Source organism: Rhipicephalus microplus, chromosome X (assembly GCF_043290135.1).
Source record: "Rhipicephalus microplus isolate Deutch F79 chromosome X, USDA_Rmic, whole genome shotgun sequence".
NCBI classification, from domain to species: Eukaryota; Metazoa; Arthropoda; class Arachnida; order Ixodida; family Ixodidae; genus Rhipicephalus; species Rhipicephalus microplus.
In genome coordinates, this window is record NC_134710.1 from 507,840,857 (window position 1) to 507,859,083 (window position 18,227).

Here is an 18,227-nt window from a genome sequence, read left to right on the forward strand (position 1 = left end):
TCAATTATATTAGCATTTGCCTTTCTACAACTTACGCAACTGATGAAAAAGTAGCTGCATTTGTCATGTACAGCTCTTTCATTTTGCTTTGTTGTAGTTTTATCCCCTGCTGTTGATAATTTTTGTCTAATTGTATTGGTAGTATTATCATCATGTTATGTAATAATTGTATTGTTACTGTTAATTAAGTTCATTAGTCTTCACTCACAAATTTGCACCTTTTGCTGTACTTTTTTGGAATTATCCCATTCATGTCGCCATAGGAGGTCTCCCCGTCAGTTTCTATGAAACTTTGGGACCTCCTCATGTACTACTTCAACCATGTAACCGAATGGGAAATGTGTAATAAACTTGACTTGATATCGCACACGCCGTGCAGAGTGGTGATCCCTAAGACTGGGTAAAGCTTATCTTGGGCAACTCCTAGGGCTCATTATGATTTCACTATCCATTTTTCATGCACGTACGGGCACAACAGGCCCTCTGCTTCAACGTTTAGCTGAAAACCGAAGGCTGGTGGGTGAACAAGTAATGGCACCTTAAACGCATTCACTGCATCACGGGTCACCGGTCGGTCACGACCTGTGCTTCCAGTATTTGGCAGCGAAGTTACGTGCATTTATCTGCTTGCTGCTGCAATAACTTAATAGCACTTCACTTAGAGGTATGATTTTTGTTGCAGTAGAATATAGTCCATGCCCAGAATGCTTGTCTGATAGTAAAGGCCATGACCCGCGCGTGACCAACGATGCACTGAATAAAAATGCTTTGTGCTGTGTGCGGCGTGACCCACCAGTGATCCCCGCGAAAGAGCTCTAGATTTTGTGCCACGGTCAGAAATTTGAAATTGCAACTAATATAGTCTATTCCACTAAATGCGAGGTGGTGCGATTGTTTCTAACAAACCAAGTGGCGACATGTTCCTCCGTTGTATTGCTTGCAAACTTTCCCACAGTTTTCGAAATATGTGCCACTGGACGAAGTGTAGACATTTTTTGTGCTGCTCCGAAACTCTTCACCACTTCTAATGGATGCTCGTGCTTTTTACGGGGGTGCAAGAAAAAGTGCAGCACCGAGGGAAAAAACACCAACTTCTCACAGAAACTGACTTGGTGCATTTTGTGGTGGCAAGTACTTTGTATTTGAACAGACTTGCGTGAAAAAAATGGAAAACGGCTTTTTATCTCTCAAACACTCCAAACACCCGCTGCAGAGGTGGCAGTGCCATCTCGGAGTGAAAGAGGGATAGTCACGTGCCCCACTGTTAGGTCACGAAGCACCTGGGAGATATGCCCAATGGCTACTGCTGTGCCACTCCACACCTAAAACCAGACTAGCTAAAAACATGCCGCAGTGAACGCATTAAAGCACCCCAAACCACCCAGAGTTCGAAATTTAGGCGTGGAGTTGCAGTTGTGCACGAGTCTGCAATGAAAGATTTTATCTTAAGATTTTTTGAAAACGATGTTGTAGTAGCGAAGTCATGTGTTTTATGATCAGAAATAGGCTCTGGCTCATTTCTATTCTTTGCTAACCTGTTTGGGGGGGTCTTTTCTTCTAGAGCTGCTTTGCCTTCTTCGCTTAGTGGCCCTCCCAATGTGTGTCGCACGTCATTGCTGACTCGCTCTTTGAGACAGTGTCCACCTCCTTTACTGCTACTTTGTCAGCTGCGTGCTTCTCAGCTACCCATTGCCTATGTATTTTGTTTGGGCCGCTTATCAGAGCGCTAGGCACGACACTGTTGACATGTTAGTGATTCGGCACCACTTGTGTTACGGCCCACAACAGGGTAGAGTTTCCTGAATGTACACTAGAGGGAACTCTGGCGCTAGTGTCTATGGGAGCTGCAATTCACGACGCTTCAGCGAGCATGGGAATGGTGGGTAGTACACGGATTTGTCTAATCTTTGTACTTCTGGCTTCGTTTGTGTACTCGTGGCTTGGAGCTTTTCACCATCATAATCGTTTAGGCTTACCATTTCAAATCGGGGTCACGAAGTTCGAAAGGGTTCATTCTTTCCTAAAAACCGAAAGGCAGCAATAAATAAAGCTACAAGTGCGATTCGCCGCCCGAAAGTACAAAGACTAGGCAAATTCATGTACTATCTATCATTTCGATGGTTTTTGAACGATCGCAGCGCCAGAGTCTCGTCTAGTTAATTTTAGGAATATCTATGCGTAACGGTTGCCGATGTGCCAGTATGCACACGCGGGCAACACAGTCAAACAGTGCAGTGCAAGGAGGGCAGGCAGACTAACCGGAAGTCATAGTTTCTTGTTTGACCAATCACAGCATTGATTGTCAATAACATCGCAGATGCAACACGTCAACGTGGTGTTCATCGCCGGGAAAGATGGAGAGGCCCAGAGAAGGGATCGTTTCTTGGAATTTGTGGCTTCTAGCGTTGCCACGTGTGGCATCGTCGATTGTGATAAAATTGGGACACTGTGCGCGTGTTTACTTGAAATGTTTGAAAAAAAATACCGGAGGCGAGCCAGGGGCGCTGTGAGGTTACACCCATCATTTTCCTTTCCATTGCTTGCTGCGGCGTCCCCAATATTTGATGAACTATCTTTGCATGCCTTCAGATTTCTGCCTCTAGATGAGTACTGGTCAGATGCAGCTGTTGTATATGTTCCTCTTTAGGAATAATGGCCCCGCCGCGGTGGTCTAGTGGCTAAGGTACTCGGCTGCTGACCCGCAGGTCGCGGGTTCGAATCCCGGCTGCCGCGGCTGCATTTCCGATGGAGGCGGAAATGCTGTAGGCCCGTGTGCTCAGATTTGGGTGCACGTTAAAGAACCCCAGGTCGTCGAAATTTCCGGAGCCCTCCACTACGGCGTCTCTCATAATCATATAGTGTTTTTGGGATGTTAAACCCCACATATCAATCAGTCATCTTTAGGGATAATGGTTAACTACCATTTTTTTATTTGAGAATACTTGCCAAGATTTTCTGCACCCCAATCTTATTCTTGTTATCTCAGTCTTTTTTTCAAACCTGTGCTGACTACCTTCCATAAGTACAACTTCCAGTATCTCTCTACCTATCGCAAAGCATTGTTCTCTTCTAAGGCTCTTGAGCATTACTTTAGTGTTCTGTGTATTAATTTTCATACCTGTCCTTTTGTAATTCATTAATCATTATTTGCACAATGTGAATAGCAGTATAGAGATTGCATTTCGTGGTCTTACATGCTTGTTGGAATTTTATCACTTTTTTTATGAAGGTCTATAGTGGCTGTAGAGCCACTGTAAATTTATTCCACTAGTATATTTATATCAAATTATATGCCAAATCACCAATCATACGTATTTTCATAATCTATGAAGGCAGTTGTATTCCGCACCCTTTTTTATTGATAGTGTGAATATCAGCTGTTGTCAAAGAGCCTGTACAAAAGCCTGCTTGGTAATGTGTAGATAACAGACAGGAAGCTGATCTGCATGTAATTTTCAAAGTCCTTGATGTTGCCCGTCTTATTGTGATGACATTCTTCCAAGGTTCTGGTACCCTCACCGTCAAGGGGCACTTGTTATACAGGATGACCAGCATTTCTCGCACAGTCTGTCCACGGTCTCTCAGCAGATCTGATGTTACCTGATGCTAACCAGCTTCGCAATCCCTCCAAGGCCCCGGTCGTTACCAGCCGAATGTCTGATGGCTGTCAGTGCACATCATTGTGGAACTTTTTTATTATAAAATTTTTAATTTGGTAATGAACTGAGCTCATTTTATTCCTCATCAAAATCTTGTATGTTCAGTTTATTGATATACTTGTAGGATTTTTATTACTAAAAGTCTGACTCAGCCCTCTAGAAATGCCCCTTTAAATGTGCTCGCACACTAATTGAATGAGCTTTGGCAAGATACTCTGCCAAAACTTCGAGCTGTTTGCGAGTGAACTAATCGGGCCACGCAGGTTACTTCGCAAGCTTACTTTTTATATTTTGGGCTTCATAGCCTCCATGTTTTCTTAGCTCTGCCAGCAGAGTTTTTCTCGCTCACTAATATAAGTTTAATCCTTGCTATTTTCTCATTCCTTCGTAGGTGACTACCAAACTGTCGACTACAGGAGGAGAGGTTGGTACTGGCATTTCAGCTTACTTTGTTTTCATGATGGACACTAATTGCTGGGTTGTCTTTATGGCTGCACACTTTCTTTCTTTTTAGGGTATGGCATTGAATGAAAGCATGGAATGGTAGTGCACATGTGATATTGGTTATGCTATCTTTTAAAGGAAACACTTTACAGCACAGTTCCTGTTGCCTGTGATTGGCCATCTTGTTTTTTTCAAAGCAAAAAAATAAAAATCAGATAAAATACAGAGGAAGCTCGTAATTTTTAATTTTACGAGGGCCGGTTCAAATAAAATTGAATTTGAATTAAATAGAGCTTCTTAATTTTGTTACTTAAGTGAGCTCCTTAATTATATTATTGTATGGGTACTGCCTGTGCTGGCGGGAGGCAAGTGCTTGTAGATGTTTTTCATAATGTCTGCTGCTGTCTTCCTTGCTTGTGTCTGCTTCTTGTAAGCTGGAAGTTGACATTTTCTGCCTGTTTGTAAACCATGAAAAGAAAGAAAAGAAATGCAATTTGAAATGAGGGTCATGTTAAGAGGTGTATCAGATACATATAATTTCGGAACGTCAGTTAGCTGAAGGGCATAATAGTGAAAACTAAGTGAATGATTCAACTGAAAGAGCACACTTGGCAGAGTGGATGTGAACCACGCACTTGTTTCCGCGTAGCCTTTGTGATGCTCTGCGTGATAGCATGCTGCCGGGAATCACAGAAGCCATCTGGGGAAAGGTGCGTGGTTGACACTGTGCAGCTGGAGCCGGTTGCAGAGGCATAGCTGTAAATACCCAGTTAACAGTTGGGGTAATTAATGAAAATGACTTGAATGGTATGCACCGAAGCGACAGAAAAAGATTGGGTGGCTCTAAGTGTACGTAGGACTGTGCCTCCCCCCCTCGTGTATTAGGGGGCATTAACTGCATACGATGGTACTTCAGTATAGAACATTTACTGACCTTTACAGCATGAGTGTTGAAGATTGGGCGAGTTGGTTTGTCGTACTTGAACTGGTATAGCGCATTACGGGGAAGAAAAAACGACCGAGCAGACCGACACAAGAGAACAGAGCGCTAAAGGGTAGCGCTCTGTCCTCTTGTGTCGGTCTGCTCGGCCGTTTCTTCTTCCCCGTAATGCGCTATACCAGTTCATTTACAGCATGGCTGTCTTCTCTTAACTGTAGTGTTGTATGGAGTTGATGCATAGTCTTCGTAAACTGTGTCTAAGGCTAGCGTAAAGTCTGCGCCACTTAGCCAAATAAATTCAGCTAAATATCTACTAACCTGAGGGGCACCGAAAGGTGGGGAAAGGATGGAGGGAAGCTGGGAATTTATGTTTTCACCTCTCTTTTGCCTCAGGTAACCAGCACAGTGATGGGTACATGTCTGAGCCAGATTTCACGAGAAATGATGGTTAGTAGACAAGATTCTTTTCAATCATTGTCAGTAAATTCTCAACAGGGATAATTACCATCCACTACGCCAAAATAAGCGGAATGTTTCAAGGTGCATTGGAATTTCATTCTGGTGGGGTTGTCCACTTTTTTGTCGTTCTTCCTGCCTTACTTTTTCCATATTTTCAGAGTGCTACCAAAATGCGATTTCTGAGCTTTTTAAAATCGCACTAAATAGAAACTAAATCATTTTTAAGATGACGATGAGTCCTTTAAATCTTGATATGTGTTGGTTTTGCAGTAATACATAGTTGTTTATTAATGAAGGGTGTAAAGTCAGTTCAAATATGCTGAAACACAAGTGTCACTATGGTGCCACAGGCGTTTTCTATTTTTAGTATTTTGGCCATGCTCACTCCGTAAAGACTGCCATGTCCATTCATTCAAAATAGCCTTTTTTTTTTTTTTACTAAATCGTAGCATCACATCATGGTTATCAGAGACGTCAAGCTAGCGGCAGTCTCACCTTTTTGCGCTATCGATTCAGTTCTCATGGCGACTTTATGGCATTCTAGGACTTTCTCTTACAAGAGAAATTGGTTTTCTTTTGGGTTTCCGTAAGGAAGAACTTATGCGGAGGAACTTTGTGCTTAATGTTTCTGGGTGGTGCTTGTTTGACTGCTTTCAACTTACTCTGTGAAGTTGGTGTGAAGTTAAAAAAGTACCTGACCTTCATGAGCACATTCAAACTTTGACCTCTAATTTTTGAAGCACCTTCACTTTTCCAAAGCGGTAGTAAAAGATAAAAGTTATTTTGCACTAAGTATTTGTGCATGTTTCCAAGTTTTCAAGGAGTCTTTGTGTAAACCGTGAAACGTCACTTGCGTAGTTTATGCAGAAGGGAAACAGTTGTTCTTAAACAAAAGGAATGCTATTATTCTTGTGCTCATACGATTTCCACTAAGTTGTAGGAACTGGTCGGGTATCAATGTTGTACTGCAGTTGGGAAGAGCCACTTGACGCCTTTTTAATGTTCTTTCTCCAAGACCGGCCCATGTTTGGTGGAAAGGGAGCCAAGAGGGCCATGAACAGGAGTTATGCGAATAGGTGAGAGCTTTCCCTTGTCATATTTGCTGCCACTGCATGTGTTCATTTTTGATTACATTCAATGTGGGTGAGTCAAAAAAGTACTGTTGCATCTAGCCACTTTTCCTCGGTCTCCAAAACGAAACCAAGGCCTCCACAATAATAGATGCCTGTCTATATAATTTAACTGCTGAAGTGTTTTGTGCCGGTTGAGTTCTCGTCTGTTTATGGAGTACTGTGTTTGTTTAAAGTTGGTCTCTTTCGTTCACAGGACAGGACTATGTTACTGGAAGTGAAACCCAGTAAAAATGAAGTGTGTTCATAGGTTGTCGCTGGCAACCTTGTGGTGTATTGTAACTTTTTATCATATTGCCACGTTCTTTTTCTCAAGTTTTTTTATCGCGAGGCCGTAAATAGACAAGTTGATGGAATACTACGGGATAACGTCATCCAGCCATCCAAGAGTCCATGGGTGTCCCCCGTGGTGTTCGTGAAAAAGGATTGAGCACTACGTTTCTGCGCCGATTATCGCTGCCTGACCAAGATCGCAAAAAGGACATGTATCCTTTCCCACGAATATACGATGCACTGGATCGGCTCCATAACTCGTAGTACCTTTCGTCAATAGACCTCAAGACTGGCTATTGGCAAATAGAAGTAGACGAAAGAGACCGAGAGAAGACGGGGTGTATAACACTAAACGGCCTCTTCGAGTTTAGGGTGATGCCTTCAGTCTTTGCTCGGCGTCTGCCACGTTTCAAAGCGTTATGGATGCAGTACTGGCAGGATTGAAGTGGCAGACTTGCCTTGTGTACTTGGACGTCGTCGTCGTGTTTTCCTCGAGTTTTAATGAGCATCTTCGGCACCTTGAAGCTATGCTTCAAGCCATCAAGACGTCTGGACTCACCTTGAAGCCAGAAAAGTGCAGATTTGTGTAAGAGGAGCTCTTGTTTCTGGGAGCAAGTCTGGAGTCTGTCCCGATCTGCAGAAAACAACCGCCATTGCCGACTTCCTGCTGCCCACTGACAAGAAGGCAATGCGCCGATTTCTGGGACTGTGCGCCTATTACAGGCAGTTTGTCAAAAACTTCGCCCGCATCGTCAATCCACTCACTAGCCTTACCAAGGCTGACGTAGAGTTCAAGTGGGAAACGCCGCAAGAACACACTTTCCAGGAGCTTAAACATCGCCTCCAGACGCCTCCGTTACTTGACCATTTCGACGAATTCGCCGAGACAGAAATACACACTGACGCAAGGAGTGTAGGTCTCGGCGCCGTTCTTGTGCAGAGGGCTGACGGACTTGAAAGGGTTATTAGTTGCGCCAGCCGATCGCTATTCAAAGCAGAAGCCAATTATTCCACAACAGAAAAGGAGTGCATCGTCATCATCTGGGCTACGTTGAAATTTCGCCCCTACCCCTACAGCAGGCCTTTCAAAGTTGTGAGCGACCACCACGCCTTCAGTTGGCTAGCTACCTTTAAGTACCCTTCAGGTCACCTCGCACGATGGAGCCTGAGACTTCAAGAACATGACATTACGTCGTTTACAAGTCCGGCAGGAAACACTCGGACCCAGACTACCTCTCTCGTGCGCGTGTCCACCCACCACCGCCCGACGACCCGGATAAGGACTACTTCTTGGAACACGAGTGTTGAAGATTGGGCGAGTTGGTTCGTCGTACTTGAACTGGTATAGCGCATTACGGGGAAGAAGAAACGGCCGAGCAGACCGACACCAGAGGACAGAGCGCTATCGCTAACGACGCAAGAGGACGAGAGTTATCGGAAACGATAACTGCCGACGACTTCGCTTAACGACATCGAGCCGACCCGGAACTTAGGGCCCTAATAGAATACCTCGAAGGCAGGACCGCCGCAGTTCTGAAAGTATTCTAGTGCGCACTTGCGTCATTCTTCCTGCGAAACGGTCTTCTCAAAAAGAAAAACTTCTCACCACTTCGAGCCAAGTACCTGTTTCTGATGCCTTCAGCTCTAGGACCAGAACTCCTGCAGAGCCTGCACGATGATTTGATGGCAAGGCACCTCGGTGTTTCTCGCACGCTCGCGAGGATACAAGAAAGGTACTACTGGCCACGACTTATCGCCGACGTGACTCGTTATGTGAGGACATGCCAGGACTGCTAGCGACACAAGGCACCGTCTACAAGGCCAGCGGGATTTCTGCAGCCCTTTGAACCACCTCACCGACCGTTCCATCAGATCGGTATGGACCTACTGGGGCTGTTCCCGACGTCGGCTTTCAGAAACAAGTGGATCGTGGTAGCTACAGACTACGTCACCTGCTACGCCGAGACAAAAGCCCTGCCGAAAGGCAGTGCATCTGAGGTAGCAAAGTTCTGCGTCGAAAACATCATCCTACGTCTCGGCGCCCTGAAGGTCCTCATCACCAACAAAGGAACGGCTTTTACTGCTGACCTAACTCAAGCAATCTTGGAATACAGCCAGACAAGCCACCGCCGGACAACAGCGTACCACCCACAGACCAACAGCCTCACTGAGCGGCTAAACAAGACCATCGCCGGCATGCTGGCAATGTACGTTGATGTCAAACACAAGAAGTGGGATGCCATTTTTTTGTACGTGACCTTCGCATACAGCACGGCGGTGCAGGAGACTGTGCAGATATCTCCATACAAATTGGTCTACGGAAGGAGCCCGGCAACGACGCTCAACGTCATGTTACCCGACATCACTGATGAAGAAAATATCGATGTGAGTGAGTACCTTCAGCGTGCCGAAGAAGCCCGTCAACTCGCCTGCCTCCGTATTAAGAACCAACAGACGACTGACAGCCACTATTGCAATCTTCAACGACGCTTCATGGAATACAAGCCCGGTGAAGTTGTTTGGGTGTGGACCCCGATACGCCGACGTGGACTCGGTGAAAAGCTTCTGCAATGGTACTTCGGACCATACAGGGTGGTTCGACGTCTCGGCACACTTGATTACGAGGTGGTCCCCGATGGCATCACGAACTCTCAACGACGCCGATCGCGACCTGAAATCTTCCATGTCGCCCGCCTCGAGTCGTTTCATGTACGTTAACGAACTGAAACAGTGTATTTTGTTGTATTACTGCTGTATTATAGTTTATTGCTTCTACTTGTACTTTCATCTTCTGTTGAAGCATCGGGACAATGCCTTTTTTGAATGGGGGCAATGCCATGTTCCTTTTCTCAAGTTTTGTTATTGCCCTGTTGCACTACGTATTTAGAGCGCGAACAGCGCCTGCAGGCTTCGAGAAGCTTCAGGACTGTAGTAGATCATTTCGATGAGATCACGCCCACTCCTATATAAATTATTCTGGAAGCAACGTCACCACTAGGGATAATGCTAGAACATTCGATAGAAAGTCTGTAAATGCCGACGCGCTTCGCCGCTTGTCAGCTGATCGACGGCCGACACTCTGTTCGCCGCTATCAGTGTCAGTGTGTATCACTTCAATCTTACTTTTCATTTATTGGCCACAAGTTTGGCTCCAATAAAGAGTTTCATTTGGTCATGGAGCCTGCTGCCTTAGTTTACGTCACTACCTCGTGACAATATGCACAGCAACATTTTGAACATATGATGATGAGAAGACAAGGCACCCTCAGCAACTTGATTCAGTTGGAGCCAGGTGTCTAGGCCGCAAGCCTGACTCAACTTAGCGTTTTGCAGTGGAATCGGACACCTGACATGGACATCACCTGGAACCTTTATTAAAGCGCTTTGTGTTCTTGAATAACTGAATGCAATTACTTATAATTAAAGTAATTAGATGTTGCAAACAGGAATATAGTACACTGACTAGCAACGCTTAGTAAGAACAATGGTTCTTCACTAGATCTGCAGCCAAAATTCAAGTTGTAAGGGAATGGTTAAAACATTTTAATGTAGCAATTGTATAACAGTTTCAAAGAATCCCTAAGCTGATGAGATAAGAACATGAAAGCATTTCATATTCTCTTGTTACAAAAGGGGGCTGCAGCAACTTCGTGAAGCCCATGCCGAGTGTTATTCCAATTGCAACATCGGCTATAAAATGCTTGGTTTTCTTATATTTTTCCCAACTCAAGATCATTGTGCTGAATCCTTCAAAGGCTACTATTTTTTTAATGGCCGATTTCTACCTAATGAATTGATTACTTTCTCTGGCCTTTATTTTTTTATTATTCCTACTATTCATAAATCACTTCCCTAATGTCATAGGGTCGTGACGTCGACGAAGAAGCAGACAGTCAGTTGGAGATTAAACTGTTTATTTGGGCGAACCTGTGCCCGGTAAGTGGAAAGTCTGATCACAGTAGCAGACTTGCACTGATAGCGGCAAACTGAGCGTCGGCTGTCAATGATATGATGAGCGGTAAAGTGTGTCGGCATTTATACACTTGCCATCTAATATTCTAGTGTTATCTCTAGCGGCGACATAGGTTCCACAATAATCTGTCATGTTCACAAAGTGGGCGCAACCTTAACAAAATAACCTTATGCCATCCCGAAGCTTCCCGAACGGTGCACTGTAGGCGTGGCTTGCGCTTAGAATTACTGACGGTGAAATGGCGCAATAACAAAACTTGAGGACGGAACGTGGCATTACCCCCCCTCTGAAAAAGGCATCGTCTGGTTGCTTAAGACAAAATACGAGAGAAAGACGCATGCAACCAAAAACAACAATAAAGAAGTACAACGAATAGGATAAAGCACAATTATACAGAAACAACAAATAATACAATCATTGTGTTCCTTAACACACATGAAACGGCTTGAGGCGCACGACATGGGCGGCTTTAGGTCGTTCATGATGTTGTCAGGGACAACCTTGTAGTCGAGTGCGCCGAGACGTTGAACTACCCTGTATGGTCCGAAGTACCATCGCAGAAGTTTTTTGCTCAGTCCTCGTCAGCGTATCGACGTCCATACCCAAACGCGGTCATCGGGCTGGTAGTCTACGTAGCTTCGTCAAAGATTGTAATGGCGGCTGTCTGACATCTGCTGATTTTTGATGCGCAGGCGGGTGAGTTTTTGAGCTTCTTCGGCATGCTGGAGGTAAACAGTCACTTCTATGTTTTCTTCGTCTCTGACGTTGGGTAACATGGCATCGAGCATCATGGCTGGGCTCCTTACTTGCGTATACCAGCTTGTACAATGTCATCTGCATCATTTTTTGGATGGCCGTGTTGAACGCTGTTATGAATGAACAAAATTTGGGCGCTGAACGCGTGTGCGTGTGAACTTTGGTCGAATTTGGAAATATTTGTGTGGGCATCCGAGGAAGAGGACGAGGACAAGAAGCCGAGCCAGCGACAGGTGGTGACAGGTGACACGAGGGAAAGAGAAGAGAAAGAAGAGAGGCACATGGGGAACGCGCGGAGAGCTGATCAAGACCTAGCAGAAGGACACGCTGGACCAAGGTGCTGTCCTTGGAGGTTTTCGTGGCGTGCTAACAGCGGGCCTGGTGCTCGCCTGGTGGTCCTGACAGTGGCTCCAGCTGGGACACGCCGGACCAGGGGCTGTCCGTGGAGCTCCTCCTGTCTGTTTGTTCCCTGGGGATCGAGGTCTGGGAGCAGAGATACCTGTCCGGGGCTACCGACAGCGGGTGCGGCTCTTGCTACATCAGCGTGCGCGACAGGGACGACGGGTTCTGGATATCCGCCGCTACCTGAGACGGCTGAAATCCGTCATGAACATGAGGCCTGATAAAGGCCTTGTCTCCTGCTGTGACCGCACGCGCCACCCATGTGCCTGAGCTCGCTACGAACAAGGGGCATCGCCGTGCGTGAACTGTCGTCTCCTCGGGACGCTGATTCAACCAACTGTGAGCTTTCGTGTAGCCACGTAGATTGGACAGTAGCCGCGCCCTGCCGCTGTGGTCTAGTGGCTAAGGAACTCTGCTGCTGATGCGCAGGTCGCGGGATCAAATCCCGGCTGCAGCGGCTGCATTTTCGATGGAGGCGAAAATGCTGTAGGCCCGTGTGCTCAGATTTGGGTGTACGTTAAAGAACCTCAGGTGGGTCAACATTTCTGACGCCCTCCACAACAGCGTCTGTCATAATCATATTGCTACGTGCCAGTGCATGGAGACGAAGAAGAAAAGCATATAGTCTGGCGCGGTGGTTTGGGGACGTTAAAACCCCACATATCAATCATCAATGGACAGTAGCCACTCGGACTTTAGGCAGCTTAAGTGTGTACTTCTCTGCTAGTCTTTGTGATATTCGATCAAGTCCCTTGTTCTTAAAAATGTTGTTCAAGATCTACTCCGGCGTCATCTCCTATCGTTCATTTCGTTGACCATGCACGGGCAAACGTGACGAACCCATCCTGTCGTTACAATATTACCGTATTTTCGCTTGTATAACCCGCACCAAAAACCCAAAAATTTCAGTGGCAAAGTTGAGGTGCGGATAATACGTGGGGTTTTTTCTATAGTGCTGCTTCAAAGCAATGTGTGTTGTGCTGTGAAGCCCCTTAACAGTGTAGCGAAGGCTACGGAGGCGGTTTCCGCAAATTCGTGTTGCTCCGCAAGAAGCACGGCAGTTTGCGACTGATTTTGGTTTCGCTTGCTTGCATCGTTGAAGCGTTTAGAAAAACATTTGGTGAGAGACGATTCGATTGTTCAGTGTAAAATCTCACTGTCACACCACAAGTATATTTGTTGGACGTTCGCGGCCGCTCAGTGACCCTCCACATGTCCCTACGTCACGGACGCCTTGTTTACTTTTGGAATGGGCTTGCCGAAAAGGTGGTGCTGTCTAAGAAAGTTCTATAATAAATAAAGTAAGTTTCATAATAAATAAAGCAGTATTTATTTCAGCAAGGCAAATGAGATGTTATAGTGCCTATAGAGATATTATCAGTAAATTAATGTACTACTTTTTAACACGGTAGTAGGCATGCATTTCGGTTCTGTTGTTTCCAGGGTGCTGTTACAGTGTACTAGAAGGGGTAGTGCTGTGAAGTTGTCGCCGAGTGTGAGCGCTCTTTACCTCACTGATACCGCTAGTTCTCCACATCTCGACCCGTTCGCCAAGCCTAAGTCGATCTGTTCTGTCACACCATGAGTAGCGTACGGCGGCAGGCCTTCACTGCACAGCAAAAGCTTAAGATCATCGCCGTCGCCTAGGAATTCCGAAATCGCGAAGCGGGAAGACGGCATGATGTAGACAAGCCCTGCGTGTGACTGTGTAGAAAGAAGAGAGCCTACAAGCCGCGCACTGCGACCGTAGGTCATTTCATGGCCCCAAGACCGGTGCCTACCCTGAGCTGGAGGCGGAGCTAGTAAAGTTCATCGAAGATGTGAGAAGCAGGGGTCACGCCGTATCGACCGAGATGGCCCAAGTGGAAGCGTGGCGACTTTCGAGGGAGCTAGGCCTACCTCACGAGTTCCGTGCAAGCCGCGGATGGCTGCACCGCTTTATGAAGCGGCAAGGGCTCTCAATCAGACGGCGGACTACAATATGTCAACGCTTGCCGGCTTCTTATGAGGAGAAGCTGCTCAAGTACCAGAGATAAGTAATTGGCCTGCGAAAGCAGCACAATTACATTTTCTTGCAAATCGACAATGCGGATGAAACTCCTGTTTATTTTAAAATGCCATTGGACACAATGTTTGAAAAGACGGGCAGCAGCACGCTGACCGGCGGGAACACGAAACCGTGCATCACAGTCTTGCTTTTGCCCTCGCCGACGGCACGCAACTGCGACCGTACGTCATGTTGAAAAGGAAAACTCTACCAAAAGTTCATTTGCCTGCCGGTGTGGTGGTGCGCGCACACGAGAACGCGTGGATGAACAGTGACTTGTTCGTAGACTGGATTAAGACGGTATGGGAGAAGAGGCCCAGTGCGATGCTCGCAAAGAGGTCCATGCTCGTTCTTGACTCGTTCTGCGGCCACACAACTGAGGAAGTGAAGGACCGCCTTTTACGCAACGGCACCGACTTAGTTGTTATACCTGGTGGAATGACTTCAATGTTGCAGCCTCTAGATGTGTCGCTTAACAAGCCCTTCAAAGCGCATGTCAAGCGCTATTACGCCGAGTGGATGGCCGAAGGCTGCTACGACTTGACGCCGACAGGACGATTCCAAAGGCCTGATATTGTTACGGGGAATAAGGTATACAGTGGCGAGCAAATGCGTACTGGCGAATATACTGGCGAGCTAATGCGTACAACGCTGCTGTAGTCCGAGCACGGTCACGTTCAGCACTTCGTCGTCGTCATCCTCAGGCATCTACTTAGCCCGTGACATTACCCGCCGGCGGCAGAAGCACCGTCCCGGTGCGATCAATTCTCGAGGCGTGAGTAGTATGGTTTAAGCCGTGAGACGTGCACTATATCGGTCGGGACTGAAGCTAGTACTGACGTGGTATGGAGTGGAGCTATCTCATAGGTCACGCTGGTGACCTTGCGTATGACGCGGTAGGGGCCAACGTAACGGGACATCAGTTTTTCGCAGAGACCAACACGACATGATGGTAACCACAGCAAGACGAGTGACCCCGGAGAGTACTGTACGTCGCGGTGCCGGCGATCGTAAGCACTCTTTTGGTTAAGCTGTGAGGCACATAAACGATCTCGGGCGACTTGGCGGGCGATGTCAGCTCGGGCCAGGGCATCGCGAGCATAGGCATCACGAGCATAAGCAGTCGATGAAGAGGCGTCAGATTGGAGCATGGTGTCCATGGGCAAAGACGGGTCATAACCAAACAGTAGGTAAAAAGGTAGAAATCCAGCTGTATCATGACGGGAACTGTTGTATGCGAAGGTAATGAAAGGTAAGTGGATGTCCCAATCTTTGTGATCATTGGAGACATACATCGCTAACATATTCGTCAGGGTACGGCTGAGGTGTTCCGTGAGGCCGTTGGTTTGCGGATGGTACGCTGTAGTGAACTTGTGGTGGGTAGAGCAGGATCACTGGAGCTCGTCGACTACTTTAGATAGAAAACGGCTGCCGCGGTCGGTGATCAACTGACGAGGAGCACCATGACGCAGAATGATGTCATGAAGAAGGAAATCGGCTACATCAGTAGCGCAGCTGGTGGGGATGGTGCCTGTAACGGCATACCGCGTTGCGTAGTCGGTAGCAATAGCAATCCACTCATTACCGGTGGCCGACACGGGAAAAGGTCCTAGAAGATCGAGGCCGACTCGGAAAAATGGCTCATCTGGTGCTTCAATGGGCTGGAGGGTACCAGCAGGTCTCAGAGCAGGTGTCTTGCGGCGCTGGCAGAGGTCGCATGCCGCAACGTACTGTCGCACAGAACGGTAGAGGCCAGGCCAAAAGAATCGGCGGCGAATGCGGTCATACGTGCGTGACACCCCTAGGTATCCAGCGGAGGGGGCATCATGCAGCTGGGCCAAAACGTCTGAGCGAAGATGCACAGGAACAACGAGTAAAAGCTCAGCACCATCAGGGCGGGCGTTGTAGCGGTGCAAGATGTTGTGAAGAACGAACAGTTGTAAGGAGTGGTCAGGGTGGGGAGAGTGCAGACCATTGATAATAGCACGCAAAGAGGGGTCGCGGCGTTGTTCAGCAGCTATGTCGGAAAAGTCGGTAATTGAAAGAACGAGGGCCTCTTGTTCATTTTTCCTCGTGTCAGGGGGATCGACTGGGTAACGGGACAAGCAGTCGGCATCCTTGTGAAGTTGTCCGTATTTATAGGATACGAAAAAGGTGTACTCTTGTAAGCGCAGCGCCCAGCGACCAAGGCGTCCCGTAGGGTCCTTGAGTGAGGAGAGCCAGCAAAGCGCATGGTGGTCCGTAATAACTGTGAATGGTCGGCCATACAGGTACAGTCGGAATTTCGCAATGGCCCAGACGAGAGCTGAGCACTCGCGTTCTGTGATGGAATAATTTTGTTCCGAGCGCGACAACAGTCGGCTTGCATACACGACGACGCGGTGCATGCCTTGTTGCCGCTGCGCCAGCACTGCGCCTATGCCGTGGCCACTGGCGTCAGTACGAAGCTCCGTGGCGGCAGATGGGTCGAAGTGTGCTAGGACTGGTGGATTGGTGAGAATGTCAACGAGCGACGAGAAGGCGTTTGCTTGCTGTTGGCCCCAGGTGAATGCGACATCCGTTTTGAGGAGGCAGGTTAGAGGACAGGCTACTTCAGCAAACTTCTCGACAAAACGACGGAAATAGGAGCACAGTCCCAGAAAACTTCGGGCGTCCTTGGCTGAGCGGGGTGTGGGGAAGTCGCGAACTGCTCGGACTTTCGCAGGGTCTGGTTGAACGCCCGCAGCGTTAACAAGATGGCCGAGAACGCAGATTTGGCGTTGCACAAAGCGGCATTTGGATGAGTTAAGTTGCAAGTTGCCACGTCGAAAAACATCAAGCACTGTGGACAGACGGGTAAGATGGTCGTCGAAAGTAGTCGAAAAAACAATAACGTCGTCAAGATAGCAGAGGCAGATGGTCCACTTCATGCCTCGAAGGAGAGAGTCCATCATGCGCTCAAATGTCGTGGGGGCATTGCATAATCCAAAAGGCATCATCTTGAACTGATAAAGTCCATCAGGAGTTACGATGGCCGTCTTCTCTCTGTCTTTGTCGTCCACAGCGATCTGCCAGTAGCCTGAGCGAAGGTCTATTGAAGAGAAATATTTGGCACCGTGCTAGCAATCGAGTGCATCATCTATGCGCGGTAGGGGATAGACATCTTTCTTAGTAATATGGTTGAGATGGCGGTAATCAACACAGAATCTCCAGCTATTGTCCTTCTTTTTAACAAGTACAACGGGTGAGGACCAGGGACTAGATGAGGGTTCGATTATGTCCTTATTAAGCATTTTATCGACTTCTCGTTGTATAATAGCACGCTCCGGAACTGACACACGGTAGGGTCGTTGGCGAATGGGTCGAGCATCACCGGTGTCGATGGGGTGGGTTACCAGGGATGTCTGGCCCAAATTACGGTCGCCGAAGTCAAAGATGTCCTGATAAGAAGCAAGCACACGGCAGAAAGCAGAGACTTGTTCAGAGGTGAGCTTGTCAGATAGCATTGGCTTGAAAAGGTCGGAACAGGAACGTGACGAGAGCGACGTTGATGAAAAATCGGGGGGCGAATCGGTGGTTAGAGTGGAAACTATGTGGTCGACCAGTGGTGTCAGATGCGCAAGTGACATGCCGCGAGGAATAACTTGCGCTGAGAAGCCGGAATTGTGGACGGGAAATGAAGTTCGGTTGTCCTTAACGGTAACCACCGTGTTGGGGAGTGCAACATTGCGTGTCATGGCCACGTCAGCAATTGGGGCAGCACCATAATCACCATCGGGTACTGGAGGATATGGCGAGAGTTGGACTTGGACTGCGGCTTGCGGCGGAAGTCTGAGGAAATCGACAGAGCGTAGACGAGGTGGGCTGGTAGAGACGGTCTCTGAGAAGGATGGTAGTTTGAGCCGAAAAAGACCTTTGTAACAGTCAATGAGCGCAGCGTGTGAAGTCAGAAAGTCGAGTCCAAGGATGAGGTCATGAGGGCAATTTTCCAGTACAGCGAACAGAACTGAAGTTTGATGCTCAGGAATCGTTAATCGCGAATTGCACATTCCAAGCAAAGCAGGAGTACTCCCATCCGCTGTACGAACGATAGGTGCAATCGCAGGCGTCAAAACTTTTTGGAGGTGGCGGCAGAGGTCTGAGCTTATCACAGATATTTGTGCAC

At 47.4% G+C, this 18,227-nt stretch overlaps 1 protein-coding gene across 18 annotated transcripts in view; it reads left to right on the forward strand.

The window, feature by feature from the left end:
• The window catches only part of CAP (Cbl-associated protein), a 1,014,121-nt gene that overhangs the window by 764,655 nt on the left and 231,239 nt on the right, over positions 1–18,227 (forward strand). For all 18 annotated transcript variants that reach the window (XR_012887795.1, XR_012887796.1, XM_075881103.1 and 15 more), the window contains 3 exons: positions 4,051–4,083; positions 5,437–5,490; positions 6,518–6,578. Coding sequence is in view for 16 of the 18 variants with exons in the window: in XM_075881103.1 (XP_075737218.1) it covers positions 4,051–4,083; positions 5,437–5,490; positions 6,518–6,578 (148 nt within the window). In the remaining 2 variants the exon portion in view is untranslated. The remainder of the gene's footprint in view (positions 1–4,050; positions 4,084–5,436; positions 5,491–6,517; positions 6,579–18,227) is intronic.